This window comes from Chrysochloris asiatica, unplaced genomic scaffold, assembly GCF_000296735.1.
Source record: "Chrysochloris asiatica unplaced genomic scaffold, ChrAsi1.0 scaffold00045, whole genome shotgun sequence".
NCBI classification, from domain to species: domain Eukaryota; kingdom Metazoa; phylum Chordata; class Mammalia; order Afrosoricida; family Chrysochloridae; genus Chrysochloris; species Chrysochloris asiatica.
Genome location: NW_006408563.1, coordinates 9,366,205 through 9,388,950, shown reverse-complemented (window position 1 = coordinate 9,388,950; position 22,746 = coordinate 9,366,205). Strand labels below are relative to the sequence as shown.

The window sequence follows — 22,746 nt, the reverse complement described above, 5'->3', positions numbered from 1 at the left end:
GATGGACTCAAGTGTGGCAACAGTAGTGAGGTTGGCCCAGAATTGGACATTTTTTCGTTCTGCTGTGCATAGGGTTGCTATGAGTCAGTTCCGACTCGATGGCACCTAATAACAACAATAACAACAAGGCCCCCTTTGGCTGGACTAATACATGAAAATCAAACCAGGCCAACTTGGGGTTGCCATTAGTGGAAAACAAAGCATCATACCCAGAAATAGTTTAGGTGGAAATCTCAAAATTTCAAGATCTATGTAACCTCCAACTGTTTTGTCCTGGTCATACCCATGGAGTAGTTTTGTGTACCAAAATCTGGAAACATGACCTGAAAGAGTTTTAAGACTCACAATAGAATATCAGGAGTCATTTGATCAGGCTGAAACATAAATACTATAACCTGAAAAAGTTCAACCAACAGCCCTCAAAGGGGGTCAAAAGTCCAAGGCTAAAAGAAGGTGGGATGATGCTACATACAATGTAACTTTTTCCATCAAGATAAATGGGTCAAATTCTGGTAGGTGTCAAGGCTAGCATGCATCAGAGACCTCTACCAAAGTAGTCCTTCACTTTGATCCCAGCTATGATGGTGGATGTTTTGCCATGTCCAATATCATGATAGATCCAAGCAGAAATCGAGGCCATCTGGATGTAAGGGGTCAGTCAGCAGTTTGACTCCACCCAGTCTCATTAGATAACATGCCCTTCCTGTGGACATTGACATAAATGACCCAGATTGCTTCTTTAATATGCCAGTTTGGTTTTCCAAATGACAAGACAAAGTAGTTATGCCAAGAATAAATAAAAATACAGCAAAGTTCTTCAAGGGCGATATTGGCTAGAGTTCTGCCCACTTCGTGGAGTAACACCACATTCATTTTTGGTTCTGCAGAGCTGAACCTTAGGCTAAACAGTCACAATATCCCAGAGGTTTGATGTATACCACCAGGGTTCAACTACGCTGGGCCATCAGGGAACCTGGCTCAGGTATTTAGGGGAACTTTTGATTCCAGGACCTCATGGAGTGAGTGGCTTTGTTTCAAGTAGTAGAATATGGGTACAGTTTCCTTTAAAGGGGTGGCTGCCACTATTTCATGTAAAACCAAAATGGTGCTAGGACCAGATCAGATGCAGCCCTCAACAATCAAAGGCTATGTATTTCAGCACGTTAACTGATAATAAAGCACTAAGTGGAATGTTCAGGTGAGGTATTTGATATCTGATACCTAAAAATTCTAAAAAGTATGCTGTCTTGTTTATGGTAATGAAGGCGGGGGAAGGGAAGCAAAAAAGACAGCAGTGGGTTTTTTAATGTCATCCATCTAGCCTTAAGATTATGGACTTGGCAAGCAGGCTATTGCATTTTGCCAGGGTTTATCAGCCGCACCTTGGTGGCAGAAGTGTGAAAACATCACAGTCAGGGTGATAGAGACTGAGACTTTTGCCTTGTCAACAGACGGGCATCTTTAAATGTTAGGAGGGGCACTCATGCTAAATCCTGACCCACCTTCATTCAGCAAGGGAGTTTGCACTTCTCTACAAGTGGCAGTGCCAAATGGGAGAATTTCCTGGGACACTTACAGAGCATTTATAGGACAAACAGGCACAGCATCAATCTCATTCTACCACCAGCAGTGGACGCTATTGTCAGCAGCATATTGAATTGCCTGGGAGGGCCTATCCATAAGACCACTCTTCCTCCCTCTTGTCAGTTGACTTCAGGTACTTGTTTTCCCTCCTGGAACACAGATGAGCCTGCAAGTGAGGAGCTACACCAGCTGCAATCAGGAGACTGTTATTTTCTGATTGGAAACACAGAGAGAGCACAGGTATGAGAGCCTTGCTCTTCCCTGTGGGGATGGCTGGAGCAGCAGGAAGGGTTTTTCTTTATATTTTGGCTCTTAATCTCAGGCTTGGTATTACTTCCTCCTCTGTGCACCTCCCAGTTTCCAGAGAGTGCTGTCACCAAATAACAGTCTGGGAGTGGGGGAGTAAGAGTCTTCAACTGTCCCACTTGTTAATAACTGGTTAGAGGCTTCTTGGTAAGAGGCAGAATTAAAACAACCCAAATGGTGCTTTGTTTTGGGCTCATTCTTTTCTGAGCAGGGGGTGGGGGTTGCAGTGGGTGAGAAAGGGATGACCTTAGTTGGGGAACTTTAGGGGAGGAGAAGGTCACAATGTTTTACAACTCTTTGCTGAAGACTTTGGGATGGAACCACAGTGGCATGTACAGAGCTAAAAAGGTGACAGCATTTGCTACTGAAATCCAGAAATTTCTTCACATCTCCTAGCCAAGTCTATTCCTAAACCAAACCCATTGCCAGCTAGTCAATTCTGACTCAAACCCTGTGGGACAGAGTAGAATGACCCCATAGGGTTCCAAGGCTGTACAGCTTCACAGAAGCAGACTGCTGCATCTTTCTCCCCTGGAACACTTGGGGAGCTTGAATTGCCAATGTTTCATTTAGCACTGAGCTACCAGGGTTCCTTACACCAGCCTTTGCGGGTCCAAATGTCTTCCTCTCCCAGAAAATCATGACTCCATCAACATCCCATCCTCATTTCCAAAGCTGTTCGAAATTGTGCAGGGTCTGGGATTTTACTTGATTTGGAAGTCATCCTGCCACAGTTTTGTGGATTCTGACAGGAGATTCCTGGGTCAGAGATGAACAACTTTATTAGGTGTTCACAACATTGGTCTCATTGAACCAGCAATTTTCTTCAGCAGACTGAGAGACCAAGCTTTCCTTAAGGGGTAACTGCCACTTTTCATGTCAAGTTGAGATACTGCTGGGGCCAGGCTGTCAGTGTTCCTGAACATATCATTTCCACTTAACAAACAAAGTTTGTGGGGCCAACTTGACCAACCCTCTGAATGGGAATATCAAACCATCAAAAGAGTCACAAGGCCTCTCTGGATAAGGTGATCCTTTTTGACAGGGGCTTAGTAACAAGGTAACAGCTGTTTTACAAAAGGAGTGTAATGGGTAGCTATGTCAGAAAAGAAGCAAGTCCAAAATCCCAAAGGCTTTAGTCAGCAAAATCAGTCCCATATATTTTTGTAGTTAAGAGTTTACTACTCTGCTCAGAGTCATTAGGGTTGTTAGGTCCCAAAGAGAGTGGATCACAGCTTGCTGGACAGCTCCCAACACAGCTCATTTGAAAGGATGTCCAAGTGAGGCACATTGACTCCCATGCACACAGTCCTACAGCCCAGTAAGATACTGGGTCTCCCTCCTATACTTACAGAGTCTGGAAGAGCTGGGATATGGAAGCAACAACTGGATTTAGTTGGTGATAGTCTACTCTAAACCTTCAGATCCATCAACAAGTTTCATTGGCCATATTATTCTCCAGAGTGTCAAGCACTGTCCTCTGAAAAATGTGAATCCTCAGTCAAACTGGAGTGGGAAAGTTAACTATTTGTTCTCTCTTTGAAAGAGCTGATGGATAATATTGAGAACAGTAGTGGAGGTTGAAATGATTTAATGTTGAGGGGAGAGAAATGGGAAGGAAAAGCATTGGTTTATTCTCTGATCTTACTATTTAGTCCTTGAAAATTGTTCCTGTCACATTGGCTCTCTTTTCTCTTTTATGGTCCCCTAGGCCCTTTTTTGAGCTCTGGTAAGATCTGTAAGATAAGCACTGGACTACTAACCACAAGGTTGGCAGTTAAGGCCCCCTAGCTGTGCTCAGAAACTCTATATAGTGTTGCTATGAGTCAGAACTGACTTGGGGTCACACAAAAACATCAGTAGCCTCTTTTAAGGATTCCTGGTATGGCATTGTAGGATAGACACTCTAGACTTCTGACCCCAAGGTCAGAGGTTCAGATCCACCAATCACTTCTTGGAAACCCTATGCAGGACCTCCAAGACTCAGCACTAACTCAACAGCACTTAACAACAACAACAACAGCATATTATGGGGTTGTATTAAGATAACATCTCTTTTTCTGTTGCCTTTAAGTCTTAATGAAGGCTGTCATTTCCCTTTGTCCTTCTAGAATTGTATAGTGTTCTTGTTGGTGCAGATAGGAGAGAGACACATTGAGGAATATTTTACATATCCCAGTAGCACCCAAGCCATGGTGTTTTCAATAACCTCATATGCACACAAAAGCTGGACAGTGAATAAGAACGATCGTAGAAGAATCGATGTATTTGAGTTATGGTGTTGGAGGAGAATACTGAAAGTACTATGAGCTGCCAAAAGAACCAACAGATCTGTGTTGGAAGAAGTGCATGCCAGAGTGCTCCTTGGAGGCCAGGATGGCCAAACTTGGTCTCTCATACTTTTGACATATTGTCAGGAGGGAGCCGTCGCTGGAGAAGGATATAATGTTTGTAAAGTGCAAGTTTAGAGAAAAAGAGGAAGACCCCCAGCAAGACGGATTAGCAAAGTGGCAGCATTAATGGGCTCAAGCGTGGCAACAATTGTGAGGTTGGCCCAGGACCGAGCAGTGTTTTGTTCTGTTGTGCATAGGGTCGCTGTGAGTCGATACCTAACAACAACAACAACAAGTAGCACCTCTCTACATGCGGTTCTTTCTAATTAACAGTCCTCTCTGACACTTCAGGAATGGAGAACAGTTCATACTCTTATCAGATAGGAGCAGTGATTAAAGTGCTCAGCTGCTAACCAAAAGTTTGGCAGTTCAAATCCACCAACTGCTCTGCAGGAAAAAAAGACAAGGCAGTCTGCTTCCATAAAGATTTACAGCCTTAAAACCCCACGGAGCGGTGCTCCTTTGTCCCATAGGGTCTCTAGGAGTTAGAATCCACTTGACAGCAGTGAGTTTGGATATACATTCAGATGTAGAAGCAATAGCCAACTAAATTAGTGTACATTAAAGTCACCTAAAGGGTTCTAGCCATAAGATCATGTTAGTACCCTTCTTCATTATGAACCCTACCCAAATCCCTTAAACAAATCCATTTATCTTTTCTTTCCATGGTTCAGGTAAGAAAGTGACCTGGGCACTTACATCAAACAGAGCCATAAAAGATTTGATCCCTTCCCTCACTGAAATTCCCCAGTACACTTGGGTTGGTGTACATAGTCTTCCCTTCCATTTAGAGGCAGGGAGAACTTGGCCCTACCACTAAACTTCTTATAGCAGCTGAGAATAAGGGTGGATGTTAAGTGCTATCAGGCTGGTTCCAACTCATAATGACCCTGTATAGGGGTTCTGAGGAGTGTCTGGTGAGTTTGAACTGCCAGTCTTGTGATTCAAACCAACTTTGACGTCCAGGTTTGAAGGAAGAAGAGAGGTGTCATTAAAAAAGGCTTCACATTTACATGAGTGTAGGGTTTTGAGTGTATTGTAACAGCTCAGTCAAATGAACTTCTAATGTTGTGGTACGCCCAGCTCTCATACCAGACAGCAAGATTTTTATAGATGACACCATTTATTTCAGCTTTGGGAATTATGTGGCTCAACACCCACAGCCAGATTACTTTCTAGATGGGGCCACAGGGTTTGTGTGCCCTCAGGCTCAGGTGAGTTTGGTTTTCATAACAATGACCTTCTTTATGGCTTCCATTCCATTCCATTTCTATCTTGTTAAGAGCTGTACAGTCAGTTCTGACTCATAGTGACCCTATATAGGGTTTCTGAGGCGTGGATGGTGGGTTTGAACCACTGACTTTGTGGTTAGCAGTTAAGTACTTATCCTACAGCACCATACCAGGACTCTTGTCTTATTACCATCATAGCACACAGACACAAACCATCCAAACCCACTGTCATGGAGTAGATTCCCACTCATGAAGACCCTATATTGGATTTCCAAGGCTGGCTGTAAATATTTATGCCATCACTTCTCTGTCAGTTTGCCATACTGTGGTGGCTTGTGAGTCACTGTGATTCTGGAAGCTATCCCACCTGTATTTTAAATACCAGCAGGATTACCCATGGTGGACAGGTATCAATTCTTCTATGGTCTTCCTTATTCCTGACGAAGACAGACCAGGAAGAAGGAGTGACGAACTACTTCCAAATATTTAGTCACTGAAAACCTCATGAATAACAAAGATACACTGTCAGATATAGTGCCAGGAAATGAGCCCCTCATGTTGAAAGGCACTCAAAATGCAACTGGGGAAGAGATGCCTCCTCAGAGTAGAGTTGACTGTGATGACATGAATGGAGTAAAGCCAGTGGGAGAAAAGCCCATGGGACCTTCGTTTGCTGATGGGGTAGTACTCAAAATGAGGAGAAACAGCTGTAAACATCCATTGAAAATTGGAACATGGAATGTATGAAGTATGAATCTGGGAAAATTGGAAGTTGTCAAAAATGAAATGGAACACATAAACATTGATATCTTAAGGCATCTAGTGAGCTGAAATGGACTGGTATTGGCCATTTTGAATCTGACAACCACTTGGTTTACTATGTGGGGAATGACAAATTGAAGAGGAATGGTGTTGCAGTCATTGTCAAAAAGAACATATCCAGATCAGTCATGAGAGGAGCCACATTTAAAAAGCCTCATCCACCTGGACTTCATTTAGACGATAAAATCCTATACTTCAAGACTGCATCTGGTACAATAATAGCATGGCACTTTGAGGATCTTAAGGAGCCTTTTTGGCATTGTAGGGTAAGCACTGAATTGCTAACCACAAAGTCAAACCCATCAGCTCCTCCACGGGAGAAAGACGAGACTGTTCTTGCAAAGCTATACAACCTTGGAAACCCTACACAGTGTCACTATGAGTTGGAACAGACTTGAGGGCACTTAACAACAACAGAAGTAATTAATCTGTGGTTGTTAATCTCCAAATATGGCCTCTGATGACAGCATCTCCTTAGATTCATGCCCTTCTCCCTTAACAAATTTTTGAGTTGATTTAACTAACAGAATGCTGTGGAAGTGATCCCAAGCTCAAAAGTCTTTAGAGGGACTGAAACATCTGTTTTCATACATTGAGGAACCATAGATACCATGTAAAGAAGTTCAGCTGCCCTCCCAGAGAAATCACACAGAAAGACTATGTAAAACTTCATGGAGAGTGAGAGAGAGAATGATTAAGACTACATGAACACACACAAAGAGAAACAGACAAACCAGCCCAGAAGTCCAAGTATCCGGGATGAGCCCAGCCATACAGATCTGAATAAGTGAGCCATCTTGAATATTCCAGACCAATCGAGCTCATAGGTAACATCAAGTGGGATAGAACTGCCCATCTAACCAAAGTCAAACTGAGGAAATATTGAGATTCTTAGATGGCTTGTTACATAGCAATAAATAACTCACTTATCAAATGAAAACTGAGTATTTAGTAAGTCACACTAAATTCAGAAACCAAAAGGCAAACTACAGCGTGGAAAAGTACATGCCATGAATGTACGAGTGGCCCTGGTGGCACTGTAGAATAAGCACTGGATTGCTAACCCCAAGGTTGGTAACTCCACAGAAGAAAGATGAGGCTTTCTGATCCTATAAAGATTTACAACCTTGGAAACCCTAGGGGTCAGAATTGCTTGATGACAGTGGGTGGTGGTGGTGAAATATCCTTAAAATAAAACGAGGTCATTTAAAAGCCAAAACAAGATCACCAAAATCTCAAAAGATATAAAGATGGAAAGGATGTCATCTGCCTACTCACAGTAGACAAAATCAGAATGGCTAATCAACATGGAAATTTTTCAACCATTATTTGAAAAAAATGTAATAATCAAATACTATTGGTGAGAATGTAATGTAGCACAGTCTTCCTGGAGAGCAATTTGGCAACAATACAGATCCAAATAAGTAAGTAAAAGGATGTTAATTTCAAGTATAATGTCCAACAACATGGAAACTGTTTTAAAGAATTGTGGACTATCCATGTATGAGGATGGTCTTTACCTTGAAAAAATTAATTCTGGTAACATACTTATAATATGTTAAGTTTATTAAAAAGCAAAATATAAAAGTATATATAGTTTGAACCAAGTTTTCAAATATAAATTAGATATATGTGCAACAAAGACTGAATTTAAAAAATGTTAACTATGGTAGAAGAATTATAGTTATTTTTAATTTTCTTTCTTGCTTCTCTCCAGTTCTAAATTTTCCATTTAGAAAATTACACAGTTAAAGTAACTAAAATAAAGTAAGAGAAAATACACAGTTAAAGTAACAACTGTGCATCACTTTAATATTCAAAAGTTACTCTTTTTAAGGTAAATTGGCCAAATAATGAATAATAATTTTGCAGTGTGATATAGTTAATAAAATTATATATTTTTTCTTATTTTAAGAAAATTTAGAAATGCCCTTGTCTAATTTACCGTTCACAAGCTAAAAAACAGGTCTAGAGATTTAGATAGCCATGTTTGTGATAACATTTAGAGGCAGAGCCTTACTTAGAACTCAGGATTTACATGCTTTGTTACCTTGCTTTATGAGCTACCTAAAACAGCTCTTCAAGTAACATTTAAGATCTAAGTGAAACAACTGGCATTTTGAGAATGGCTTTACTTTGGTGGACACATAAATTTGCATGTATATTATTCTTATTCTGAATTATACAATTATTTGTAACAAGAAAATATGCTATTTCTTATAATACAACAGTTTTTTTAAAAAAATTAAAATTGTCAACTCAAATAATTTCCCAGACTTTAAAATTTCCTTTGAATTTATATTTTGTTATTGTTGTTACACTTTCATCTGAATTTTGTACAAACCTGTAAGATTTGGTACTTGATCAGTATAAGCAGTATAAATGTACTTCCACTTGGAGACATTTGAATGCAATTTTAGTTTATTTGTATTTGATTTAATTTATAAGTGAATTAATTTGTTTTTCCTAATCTTATAACTCTAATGTGAGGGCAGAAACCTTTACTTGAAGGTCTTCTTCTGAATCTTGCATTTGAAAGCTTTCGTTTGCTTTTGAATCTGGAGAAACTAAGCTTGTGCTCTTCCTTCTAGATAAGCCTACACTGCTGATTTGCCACCTAATTTCTGTTGAAGGTGGAGCTAAATGCATCATTCTTATTTTACCTGGATTTAGAAAAATACTTCTTAATTTTACCTCTGCTGGAGGTGATTCTATTTTAATAGGACTTGGATATCTATAATTCAATGTTTCTTGTGATGGAGAAAACTGGTAGTCATCAGAAGGTGGTATTTTGTTCTCTTGTATTGTTGGAATAGTAGACAATGGATGACTTGTTTGCTTTTCAGATTCATCACTTTTGGGAGGCATGGCATCTGAATGGTCTTCTGATAGATTGAAAGTTGGCAAAGACTTATCATCTAGTAGCTAGAAAAGAATACAACAACAAAAAGCTACCAATTAATCACAATTGATATGAAAACATGTAAAAATTTTAATACTGTACTTAAAATCAATTGTATGCTTAATTTACCAACAAATGATCCTTAATAGCTGTATATTTCTTATTATACATAAGAACTGACAGATTTATAAGCCTGGGTCCAACTGTTCCTACTTGCCTAAAATTGTGGACAATGAATATTGTACATAAAGATGATTATACTTTAAAAAAAAAAAAACTTTTTATTGTGAATTGAGTGAAGGTTTACAGAGCAGATCATCAGTTTTATATTCAACAAACCATACACTTTTCTTCACTACATGCAATCTCTTCAATGAACAATTGACAGAATTTACCTCTATTCATTTTAACTATAGCTTTCCTCCCATGTCTCCTGCTACCTTTTTCTTTTCTTTCTTTTTTTTAAGCTTTTATTGTGAATTGAGTGATAGTTTACATGGGAGAACATCGGTTTTGTTCTTATCCTATCGTACTTTGTTTCATTGCAATAATTACCATCCCCCTCCATGTATCATTGGTTAACAGTATTTGCTTCTATTCCCTCTGTACCAAAGTTTGTTTAACTGTTTTTCTGTTGATGGACATTTAAGCCGTGTCCATCTTTTTTATATTCCTTTTGTAGACAGCATTTTGAAGGATACTGCTTTCTTATTCATTCTGTTCTTTATGTATCTTGACTGGTACATTTAATCTATTTATATTCAGTGTAATTATCAGTAGGTATGAATCGATTGTTGTCATTTTGCTGTATTTTTTGTGTGGATTCTTCCACATAATTTTCTATGCTGAATTAATTTTCTTTGTGGATTTTCTTTTCATTTTCATTTCTGTTGTGCTAATGTTTACTAAATCTTTCTGATTTTCCTTTTTTAAAATTTTGACATACACTTATATTATTTTTCTTTGAGGTTACCCTGTAATTTATTAAACATTTTCCTGCTTAAAACAGTCTGATTTGTCCTAAATTCTACTTGATTGTCATTTGGAAGCTCCGTAGCTACATTATTCCCTCTTTTTGCTTTGTTGACTTCATTATACATTGATGTCTCTAGTTCCCTATTTTCATTCTTGTAAATTTACTTTATTTTAAATACTTCTGTATCTGGATTCAAGCTCACCAGCTGCTCCTTGGAAACTCTATACAGGGTCGCTATGGGTTGTAATCGACTCAACAGCACTTAACAACAACAACATATCTGGATTCAGTTCTGGGTAGTGTTGTCATGTATGGTAATCTAAGGTTGTTGGCTGCTGTTGCTGGTTCTCAGCCCAAAGCTAAACACCCTTTAGCAACTTTTGTAAAGTTTATCTGGTCATTACAAATTCCTTTAACTTCTGTTTACCAGGAAATGTCCTAATTTTGCTGTCATATTTGAGGGGCAGCTTTGCTGGGTATATGATTCTTTGTTGGCAATCTTTTTCTTTCAGAGTTTTGTGTATGTCATTCCATTGCCTTCTTGCCTGCATTGTTTCTCCTGAGAAATCTGAGTTTAGTATTATTGGTTCTACTTTGTAGGTAACTTTTCATTTTTCCTGAGCTGCTCTCAGGATTTCTTAATTGTCTTTGATTCTAGAAATTTTGATTATGATATTACTCAGTGATTTTCTTTGGGGATCTATTCTGTTTGGTGTTCATTCAGCATCTTGTAAACTTATTTTTTTCATTTTTCATGATGTTAGGGAACTTTCTTCCAACAACTCTTCTACAATTTTCTTTGTGTTTGTCTCTTTCTGTTCCGGAACTCAGATCACCTGTAAGTTGTTCCTCTTCATGGTGTCCCACATAACTCTTAGTCTTTCTTTGGATTTTTTCATTAGTTTTTCTGATTGTTCTTCTAGCATACTTGTATTGAGAGATTTCTCCTTAAACTCATTAATTTGGGCTTCCATTGCTTCACATTGACTCTTTGTCCTTTCAAGGCACTATCTATTTCTGAGATCTTAATATTAATATTCTGGGTTTCAAATTGCAGGGTTTTTATTGTTTCAAAATTTGCATTTATTTTGTCTGTTCTTGTAGAATTTTTCTGAATTCTTCTTAAGTTTTTATTGTGTTTTCCTTGCTTTCATTGATCTTTCTATCTATTGATCATTTGAAGGTACTTAATTATCATTCTTTTGAATTCTTTTTCATTTGATTCTATTACCTTTTCTTCCTCAGAAATGTCTTCTGGCTCAGCATCTTGGCCATTTGTTCAAGCTATTGTCTCTTGTTTATTTATGTGAGCTAAAATTGTCTATTGTCTCCGGGCATTGTGAGGTAATACTTATAAAAACAAACAGTGCAGTTTTTGGATCCGGAGGAGAGAAATCTCTAGTGGCTCCTACAATTCAAGGAACTCACGAGGTGATTGTGAAAGGGCTGTGACAGCAAAATTCCTGTGTCTAGATGGAGTTCCTATTGGCTTCAGAGTTATCTACTGACGTGTTCAGGGCACTCAATCCAGAAGTGGTTTGTGGAGCTAGTTTCAGTGTCTGTTAGAACCACTGGGAAGCTGAGGGCAACAGGGGATAATGCTCCTAAGAGAAACCAGGAGGACTGGTTAAATGCTGGTCTGATGGCTCTGTGGGTTTTGGAGGTCTGGGACCAAGTCCACCTGAATCCAGGCACTAAAGTGGCACATACCAAAGTGGCACAGCATGGCTCCCAACCACATGGTTCTGAACTTCCAGAGAGCAGAGTCTGCTCTGGGGGTTGATGATGGTGGAACTGACCACCAGGGGAACATAGGGAAAAAGAAATCACACATTTTCTGTGACCTATGCAAATGCCAGACCTTGCTCGAGTCTGACCAGCTGTTCACCAGTCAGTCTCCCTCACTCATCATCCCTGCTTGGTCTCTACTCCTAGCAAGCACTCCAACTACCTCTCAAAACTTTCTTCTTAAGTTCAGGGTGCGAGAATTTTCATCTGTGCCTTTTTCATTCTGTCTCTTGAATTTTTGTTGTACAGAGTATGTGCAGTGAGTCTGCCTAGTTTGCCATCTTTCCAGAAGTCCTGATTATACTTTCTATAAAACAGTGGCTCTGATATGTCCAGATTTTATGCCAGTAACATCTCAGGAAAAAATCTAGAACATCTTACATATTACTGTCATTGTATTATCACCGATGTATTATAGGAGTCCTGGTGTGGTGCTGTAGGATAACAGTTGGACTACTAACCTCAAGGTCAGTAGTTTAAACCCACCAACCTTTCCTTGGAAACCCTATACAGGGTCATTATGAGTTGGAACTGACTCGATGGCACTAAACAACAACAATATATTATAAAATAAAGGAAAATTTAATAACAGAATAACATAAAGAACAATATCATAAAATCACAAATGTACCTTTAAACAAAGGAAATTTTAATAGCAAAGAGTATAAAGATGGTATCATAAGTTAAATAAATTTCATTTTATAAAAATGGTCTATATTTTTCTCTACTGGTTTCTGTTGTAAGATTATTACTGTTTCAGAGGAAAAGTTTACAATGGGTCAAATTTAAAGCTTCTTGTGAAAAATAATTCCATCAAATTAAAAGCTTCTGGTGAAAAAGAATGTGGTTCAGTCTGTGATAACCATTTTTAAGATCTCATACAAAACTTCATGCATTTTCTTAACTTGTTTCCCTCTCTTCTTTTCCCGAATGCCTTTTGTCCCCATCTTCATATATATTTTGAAATAATACTATTATATATGAAAGCATTACTTTCAAGAGTACAATTTAATGTAAATGAACTATGGAACTGTACAGATACTGCCATAATAGAAATTTTTATAAAACATCTGAATAACTTCTTAGGTCCTTTGTCCTTTCCATCTGTAAACTTTTATTTATAAAAATTTTACTATTTTTTAAGACAGTGACTATTAGGAAAAATTTTCTTACCTTATTTGGAATGCTGTCAACTTTATTGCTTGTAAGAGAAGTATCTGTTAAAAAAATTAATCAACATATTTTATTTTACATAATTAATAAGCATCATTTATATACATGCATATTGGTAAAACACTATGATAATTTTTCTTACCAAGAACAAAGAACTCTTTGCAGAAAAGCAACTATCCAAAATTAGAACTATTTAGTATAAACAGACAGATAAGTCTCTGGGAAGATTAGGGAAATGGTAAGTGAAAAAAGGTGGAGGAAATAAAAACATGCAAAAAGTGATAAGATTTCAGATCCCTCAATCCAAGATGTAAAAACAAATATAGATTATATTTTGCTAAAAGTCAATAGGAAAGACAATAAATCCCATATAGTCAATGGTAAGCTTGGGATTAGGAAAAAAGATTAGAATAAATAAGTATGAAGCAAGAAAAAATAAGCCCAATTCGAGAGTGGCTGATTGAAATGCTTTCAAAATTTTTCAAGGAATGCATGTTTAACAAGTAAAGAAAAACCTATAAGTGGAAGAAAGAAAATTAAAAATTGAGACCCAAAGTTTAGAGAAAAGCAAATTTTACTGTGATAGCTTGTTAATGCATGATTTTGAGCAGCTTGTGTTTCTGAGTCTTAGTTTTCTCATAGGTAACATGGTATAATAGTTTACTTATAGGGTTGATACAAGTATCATATCATATGTAAGATGTAAAAGGCAACATGGTTAAATGCATTAGCTGTTGGGTCAAACTGACTGGGTTTGAATTCTGCCCTTATGACTGACTCAGTAGTGATGTGACCTCTGATTGGTTACTTAATGTGTGCAATTCTCAGTTTCCAGCTCTGCAAGGAGCCCTGGTCGTGCTGTGGTTAAGCATTGCCTATTAACCTAAAAGTCTGTGGTTTAAGCCATCAGTCTCTTTAGAAGACCTGGTGATCACTCCTATAAAGACTGTTGATGTTAGGTGCTATTGACTTGGCTCAGATTTATAGCCATCCTATGTACAGTATAAGGAGCCTGCCCTGGTAGTGTAGTGGGTTATGAGTTGGGCTACTAACTGCAAAATCACCAGGTCAAATCCACCAGCCACTCCAAGAAAGCTTTCTGCTCCAGTAATGATTTACAACCTCGGAAACTCTATATAGGGTTGCTATGACTCAGAACCGACTTGATGGCACATAACCACCACCATCATCTCCACAATCTTTTCTCTGTCTGAGCTCATTGTTGTAGCTACTATGTCAATCCATCTCATTGAAGGTCTACTTCTTCACTGACCCTCTACTTTATCTAGCAGTCTCCAGGGAGTTGTTCTTCCTAAGAACATGTTCAAAACATGTGAGATTAAGTCTGTCTATCCTCGCGTCTAAGGAGCATGCTGGCTGTACTTTTTCCAATACAGATCCGTTCATTCCTCTGGCAGTCTATGGTATACTCAGTATTCTACTTCAACACTACAATTCAAAGGCAATTCTTCTCAGTTTTCCTTATTACTGTATAGTTCCCCCATGTGTATGAGGCCTGTAAAAATACCATGACTTGGATCAGATGCACCTTAGTCTTCAGAGTGATAGTGTTGTTTTTGAACACTTTAAAGAGATCTTTTGCAGAAGATTTCCCCAATGCAATGTCATTTGATTGCCTGACAGCTGCTTTCATGGATGTTGATTGTGGACACAAGTAAAATGAAATCCTTGACAATTTTAACCTTTTCTCTGTTTATTATGATGTTGCGTAGTGACCTGGTTGTGAGATCTTTAATTTTCTTTATGTTGAAGTGTTATTCATATTGCAAGGTGTAATCTATGATATTAATTAGTAAGTGCTTCAAGAGCTCTTTGCTCTCAGTAAGCAAGTTATCATCTGCATAGCACAGGTCTTTAATGAATTTTCCTCCAATCCTGATGCTGCATTTTTCATATAGACCTGTTTGCAGGATTATTTGTTCAGCACACAAGTACAGATTTGAATGAAAGGATATTGCCCTGATGCATACATTTTCTGATTTTAAACCACACAGTATCTCCTTGCTCTGTTCAAACTATTTCTTTGTCTTTGTACAGGCTCTGCGTGAACACAATTTTAAGTGTTCTGGAACCCCCATTCTTTGCAATATTATCCATAATTTGTTATGATTCACATAGTTAAATATCTTTGCCTAGTCAATAAAGCACAGGTAAACATCTTTCTGGTAGTCTCTGCTTTCAGCCAAGATCCATCAGCTATCAGCAGTGATATCTCTCATGCCACATCCTCCTTCTGAATCTAGCTTGGTTTTCAGGCAGCTCCCTTATTGATGTACTGCTGCACGTGTTTTAAATTATACTCAGCAAAATTTTACTTGCCTGTGGTATTAATTATATTATTTGATAGTTTCCACATTTTGTTATATCACTTCTCTGGAACTCATGGGGCCAATCTATTGTGGCCTGTCCTCTAGGGTTTCTGTGAGTCAGAATTGACTCCAGAGTAACAGGTGTTTGGTCTCTCCATGGTAAACATGAGAATAATGCATTCCACAATGGACCATTGTGAGAACTGATTTATATAATCCAAATGAAGTGCCACAATTACAGTGATCAATAATGCTGCTGTTATTGTTAAATGCCATTAAGTTGGTTCTGATTCATAGCAACCCTGTGTAGGGTTTCCGAGGAGCGGCTGGTGAGTTTAAGCCTCCAACTTTGTGGTTCCAACGGACCATTCAGTCCAATGCTTATTCTACACTGCCACAGCAGGACTCAATAAATGTTAGCTATAACGTTATAAGAGGATACAGAACTATATATAGAGGAAGCTATTGTGAATTCCTGGTGTGGCACTGTAGGATCAGTACTGGACTGCAAACCACAAGGTCAGCAGCTCAACCCAACAGCTGCTCCTTGGAAACACTATACACGGTTGCTATCATTTGGAACCAACTTGACAGCACTTAACAATTGTTGTGTATATCCTTGAGTAAAATCCAACTCATAGGGTTTCTGGAGCCCTAGTGGCACAGTGGTTAAAACAGACATCTGCTAACAGAAAAGTCAACAATTTGAATCCACCAGCCACTCCAAAGGAGAAAGATGGAGACTACAGGAATACCAAAAGGAAAGAAGTCACTAAATGATCCAATGGTATTCAAAAGAAACTCTTTAGGAAGGAGGAAAAGTAAAGATGTGGGGGTGAGGAGGCACAATAACTACTGCTAGGCTGGTTGATTGCAGGCATTAGGATATGAATATACCAAAGTCTGGTGTAGCCAGGGACGTAGCTAGAGAGGAAGGATGATTGATCTGAGGCAAAATCTGATGACAATAAATCATAATTCCATAGCTGAAAAACTCTAGATTTCAAAGATACAGATTTATGCATCTAGTTTAACTTGCTTTCTAAGTGAAGCTCTAAATAGAGACTGCATGAACAGTATAATTTCTTTAATATGTAATTTAATTAATGAGTAACTAATTTATTTAATTTTGTATTATATGTGGTAAAATTTTACTTGCATGTGATATTAATGATCTTGTCCAATGATTTGGGTCCCTTCTCTTTGGAATGGGCACAAATATGTAACTCTTCCAATCAGTTGGCCAGGCAGTTGTCTTCAAAATTTCTTGGCAGAGATGAGTGAATGCTTTCAGTGTTGCATCAGTTTATTGAAGATTTCAATTTGTATTCCATCAATTCCCAGAGTCCTGTTCTTTGCCAATGCCTTCAGTGTACCTTGGACTTATTCCTTCAGTACCATTGGCTCTTGATCATATGCTACTTCTTGAAATGGCTGAACATTGACAATTTATTTTTGATCCAATGACTGTGTGTATTCTTTCTACCTTCTTTTGATGTTTTGTGTATCATTCAATACTTTGCCCATAGAATCATTCAATATTGCAAGTCAAGGATTACATTTTTTCTTCAGTTTTTTCAGCTTGAGAAATGCTAAGCATATTCTTCTCTTTTGGTTTTCTAACTCCAGGTCTTTGCACATTTTGTTATAATATTTTATAGTGTTTTCTCAAACTGCCATTTGGAATTTTCTGTTTAGTTCTTTGACTTCCTCATTTCTTCCATTTTCTTTACATCTCTACTCTGGAAAGCAAGTTTCAGAGTCTCTTCTGACATACATTTGGTCTTTTACTTTTTTCTTGTCTTCTTAATAATCTTGAGAGTTCTTCCTGTATAATGTTCTTGATGTCATCCCACAACTCTTCTGGCCTTTGGTCATTAGTGACTAATGTATCAAATCTGTTCTTGAAATGATCTCTAAATTCAGGTGGAATATGTTCAAGGTAAAATTTGGCTCTCATGAACTTGTTTTAGTTTTCTTCAGCTTCAGCCTGAACTTGCATATAAGTAATTGATGGTCAGTTCTACAATCTGTCCCTCATCTTGTTATAGCTGATAATAAGGAATTTTTCCACTGTCTCTTTCCATAGATAAGGAGCTCTGGTAGTGTAGTGGTTATGAATCAAGCTGCTAACTTTAAGGTCAGCAGTTCGAAACTGTCAGCTGTTCCATGGGAGAAAGATGAGGCTTTCTGCTCCCATAAAGATTTACAGCCTTGGAAATTCTGTTCAGGGTCGCTATGAGTCAGAACCGAGTCCACAGCACATCAGGACCACAACTTCCCGTAGATACAGCCAATTTGATTTTTGTGTAATCCATCTTATGTGGTCCATGTGTATAGTTGTCTTTGATGTTCTTTAAAAAAAAGTATTTGCAATGAAGAAGTCATTGGTCTTGCAAAATTCTATCATGTAATCTCCAAGATTGTTTCTATCATCAAGACCATATTTTCCAACGAATGATTCTTCCTTTTTGTTTCCAACCTTTGCATTGTAATCACCTTTGCATATTATCAATATATCTTGTTTGCATGTTTGATCAGATTTCAGGCTGAAGCAGTTGGTAGAATTCTTCAATTTCATCATCACTGGCTTTAGTGATTGGTGCGTACATTTAAATAATAGTGGTATTAACTGGTTTGCCTTGTAAGAGTATGGATACTATCCTATCACAGACAGCATTGTACTTCATGTTAGATTTTGAAATATTCTTTCTGATGATGAATATGACACCATTCCTCTTCAATTTGTCATTCTGGCACAATAAATCATATGATTGATTGTCAGATATAAAATTTCCAATACCAGTCCATTTCAGCTCAATAATGCCTAGGATATTGATCTTTATGTATTCCATTTCAGTTTTGACAAATTTTGACTTTCATAGATTCATTCTTCGTACATTCCACCTTCTGATAATTAATTAACATTTACACCTATTTCTCCTCAACACTACCTTGACAGGAATTGCTAGAGGTTAAAGTCAGATTTAGAAGAGGATATGGAACTAGAGATGTTATTGCTTATGTCAGATGAATCTTGGCTGAAAGTCGAGAATACCAGAAAAGATGTTTTACCTGTGCTTTATTGACTATGCAAAAGCTTTCGGTTGTGTGTATCATGACAAGTTATGGACAGCATTATGGAGAGTGAGTATTCTGGAACACTTAATTGTGCTCATGAGGAGCCTGTACATAGAGTAAGAGGTAGTCGTTCCAACAGAACAAGAGGATACTAAATGGTTTAAAATCAGGAAAGATGTGTGCCAGGGTTGTATTCTTTCAGCAAACTTATTCAAGCTGTATATCGAACAAATGATCTTAGAAGTTGGAGTATATGAAGAACAACATGACATCAGAATTGGAGGAAGACTCATAAACAACCTGCAGTATGCAGATGAAGAACCTTGTTTGCTGAAAGTGAAGAGGAAGTAAATAAAAAATACTTACTGATGAAGATCTAAGATCACTGCCTTCAGTATGGATTGCACCTCAATGTAAAGAAAACAAAAGTGCTCACCACTGGACCAATAAACAACATCATGAAAATGGAGAAAAGACTAAAGTGGTCAAAGAATTCACTTTGCTTGGCTCCACTATCAACATTCATGGAAATAGCAATCAAGATATCAAATGACATATTGCATTAGGCAAATCTGCTGCACAAAACCTTTTTAAAGTGTTCAAGAACAAAGATGTCAGTATGAGGACTATGGCATGCCTGATCCAAGTCATGGTATTTTCAATAGCTTCATATGCATGTGAAAGTTGGACAGTGAATAAGACCATAGGAGACTTGATGAATTTGAGCTATGGTTTTGGAGAATAATAATAAAATACCATGGGCTGCTAGAAAAACAAGCCAATCTGTGTTGGAAGAAGTATGGCCAGAATGTTCCTTAGTAGCCAGGGTGGTGAGACTTCATCTCTCATACTTTAGGCTTAGTATCAGGAGGGACCTGATTCCTGGAGGAGGCTATCATGGCTGGTGAAGTGAAGGGTCAGAGAAAAAGAGGAAGACTCCAATGAGATAGAATGGCACAGGGGCAGCAGAAGTAAGACTCAAGCTTAACAATGATTGTGATGATGGCACAGGACCGGGCAGTTCTATAGTATATAAGGTCGCTATGAGTCGGAAATGACTTGACAATACCTAACAACAACAACAACAAGAGTTTAATTAACATATGTAGCGAGCTCTTGAATTTGTCTCTAAATTCTCTTCTCTTTCTCTCATATGCACACACTCCTCTACATCAAAGAAGTAGACAGCTGACAATCTTAAGTTTTTTTTATAGATCACAATCAATATTAAAATTATTTTGTCCTTAAAAAGTGAAAAAGAAAAGAAAAAATTAAAACAACTCTTATCCTAGTCTAAGTCCTCTCTTTGGAAATGTTACAAATACAAGTACTATGTACCAAAACTATAATGAAGTGCATATTTATTCCCTAACAAATTAAACTCCAGTTAAAGTAAATCACAAACTTTCTTTCTGTCATATAAAAATTGCCTAGATTTCAATGATCTTAGTGATAACTATTTTAAAAATGAATAAAATTAGTTTTTAACCTGATGTTTCCTTACATCTATCGAGGCTTTGTATATCACTCTTCTCTTCCAAATGATCATTACTCAGGTTTCCAAATACCTCACTGATATTATTTCTCTAGAAACAAAGCAAAGAAAATATAGTGAGGAAATGTGCAGGTGTAGGGAACCTTTTTTCTGCCCAAATTTATACCATCATTCATGGGCCATACAAAATTATTGACTTAAAAAACTAGCTTGCTCCATTTAAACATTTCATTAATTCACCCTTAATGTGATGGCTAGAACTGCGGTTGCCTTGGCAGGGTCAAACCAAATGATCTAGTGGGCGTTATACAGCTTGGTGTGAAGTCCTGGTGTGGCGTTGTGGGTTAATGCACTGGACTGCACAATTGTCTTTAACTGGAAACCCTATCCAGAGTCACTATTGGACCATTCACTATGGGTCGGAACCAACTCAACGAAATTATCAAGAACAACAATATACAGCCTGTGGATCAGATGTTCCCCACACCTGAGTGGTAGTTTACATGGGAGAACATCAGCTTTACATTCATCCTATCATATTTCGTTTCAATGCAATGATTACAACCCCTCTGTGCATCATCATTCAACAGCATTTGCTTCCATTTCCTCTGTTTTTCATTTGTTTCTTTTGGATGTACACCAAAGTACTGAGGAATATATAACCATTCAAACAACCAAAGGGTACACCCCACAGGCCTGCCCCCTGGCCATCAGCACACGGACCCTCTCCCTCCATAAGTCCAGAGTCCCCGGCCATTCCGTTTCTCCATGTCATCATCTCTGCTTCCATCTCTGACATCACTGCTTCTCTGGGTAGGGTCCCACACTCTGCTCTTCTCCCTTGATGGTCCCAGAGACCTCCACTCCTGGACTGCAAAATCAACCACTCCCTTCCTTTTGTTACACCTACCTTTACATTTGCAACACTCAGTCAGTCCTGATAGCAATTTTTTTGAACACAATAGTCCTATCCCCATCTCCTTTCACCAGCCCTGTTCAGGCAGGTTTGAAACCACTCAGTGGAGATTCTACCTTCCCCTGCATCCTCTGGAATTAGGCTCCCTCTTGATAGCTTGTAAGCCAGTCACTTCTTGCCTTTGTAGGCCTCCCCCCCACATTTTGGGTAGCCAATGTCTAAGTTGCCCATCCCTGTCAACCCTGTGTACTGAGGGGGTGGGAATGATCCTTGCAGTAAAGATTCATTCCATCATTTGAGCTACTACATCCATAAGTATAGGTCAAGTTCATCAAATTGTAGCGGATTACTCTTTTTCCCCTCTTCTTTCTTCCTCTAGTTGAGCTCTGATCATCCATCCATTGAAGCCAGGTCAAGTGGGTACTATCTGCAAGTATAGGTGTTCTTGTGCATCTCCCCGCACTTCATGTCAGCTGGACGCTTCACACTCCGCTGTGGTCCTCTGTGGCCATGTCCCTGTCCCTGGGTCCAGGAGTCCCCATGTCTCGTCATACTGCTGGCCAATCAGGACTCAACCCAGGTTGACAGGAGTCTATTGAACGTGGCTGGATTTAGCTCACAAGTTCCTTGCTGTTTTCCCCCACTTCATCTTATAGGTAGACCAGCGTGATCACCAGCAAGACTACATGCCTGCTCATGTATTCCCCTTGAGTCTCAGTCTTAGAAGGTGGTTTACTCTGAGGGGACCCTACTGCTTGCCTTGATGGCTACCCAGCGAACAATTTGCTTGTTCTTGTAGTAGTCAATCAGTCTGCCTTTATTATTTTTTATTTTTCCTACTGGTCTTTCTTTCAAGTATCTTCTGTTCTTTTGGCTGCTCCATGCTGGTCTGCCTGTCCTTTCAAGTGGAAATTTCCCACCTGGAAAGATTCTGGATGGAGATCAGGATTCCACCTATGGTCGTATGCAATGTAATGGCTCCGCAGGAGGCCTCCTTCACTAGGCAAGTTCTAGCCCCAGTTTAGGTATTCCCATCAGTTACAGGGTGAAGACAGACTTACAAGCTTTCTCTGGTGACGTTTCTGGCTATTCCTATCTCTCCCCCTCAAGTGTCTATTTTACAATAGTAGGCATGGGAAACCAAGATTCAAGACAGCCAAGCATCTTAACGTTATTTCCCCTCTTTTAACCATTCAAACTATTCCTCAATCCCTGTATCCCAGAGCCCTGTTGTTCCAAGGTTGTGCATACATCATTATTTACCTCTGATCCTCTTAGCCCATGCAAATCTGTCTAATTGTTTTCCCTACTGCCTTTTTCTTCCATTCCCCTTCCCCTTCTTGTGTATTCCTCCCCTCCCTAACACCCAAACTATCCTGTGTCTATTCCCTACCCTGTGCTCCACCTTCCCCTCCCTCCCCTCACCTCGCCCCACATTTCGGTAACCAGCAAAGAATCCCGCCTCCCCCCTCCCCTTTAGTATGGGTTCTTTTTCTTTGTCTTTTACAGTAGTGGTCCTATGAAATATTTCTCCTTTTGTGACTGACTAATTTCACTCAACTTAATGTCTTCAAGGTTCATCCATATTATGCAGTGGCTTGTAGCTTCCTTGCTGTTCTTCAAGGTAGCATAATATTCCATTGTGTGTATGCACCACAGTTTGTTTATCCATTCTTCAGTTGATGGGCACTTAGGCTGTCTCCATCTTTGTTATTGTAAATAGTGCTGCTATAAACATTGGTGTTTAT

At 38.6% G+C, this 22,746-nt stretch overlaps 1 protein-coding gene across 1 annotated transcript in view; it reads right to left on the bottom strand.

Annotated features, from left to right (window-relative positions):
• The window catches only part of LOC102835311, a 205,963-nt gene that overhangs the window by 61,105 nt on the left and 122,112 nt on the right, over nucleotides 1-22,746 (bottom strand). Inside the window, exons 14-16 of the mRNA XM_006862032.1 lie at nucleotides 20,092-20,173; nucleotides 13,177-13,220; nucleotides 9,032-9,262 (exon numbers count right to left, since the gene is read on the bottom strand). Of these exons, the coding sequence (XP_006862094.1) occupies nucleotides 9,032-9,262; nucleotides 13,177-13,220; nucleotides 20,092-20,173 (357 nt within the window). The remainder of the gene's footprint in view (nucleotides 1-9,031; nucleotides 9,263-13,176; nucleotides 13,221-20,091; nucleotides 20,174-22,746) is intronic.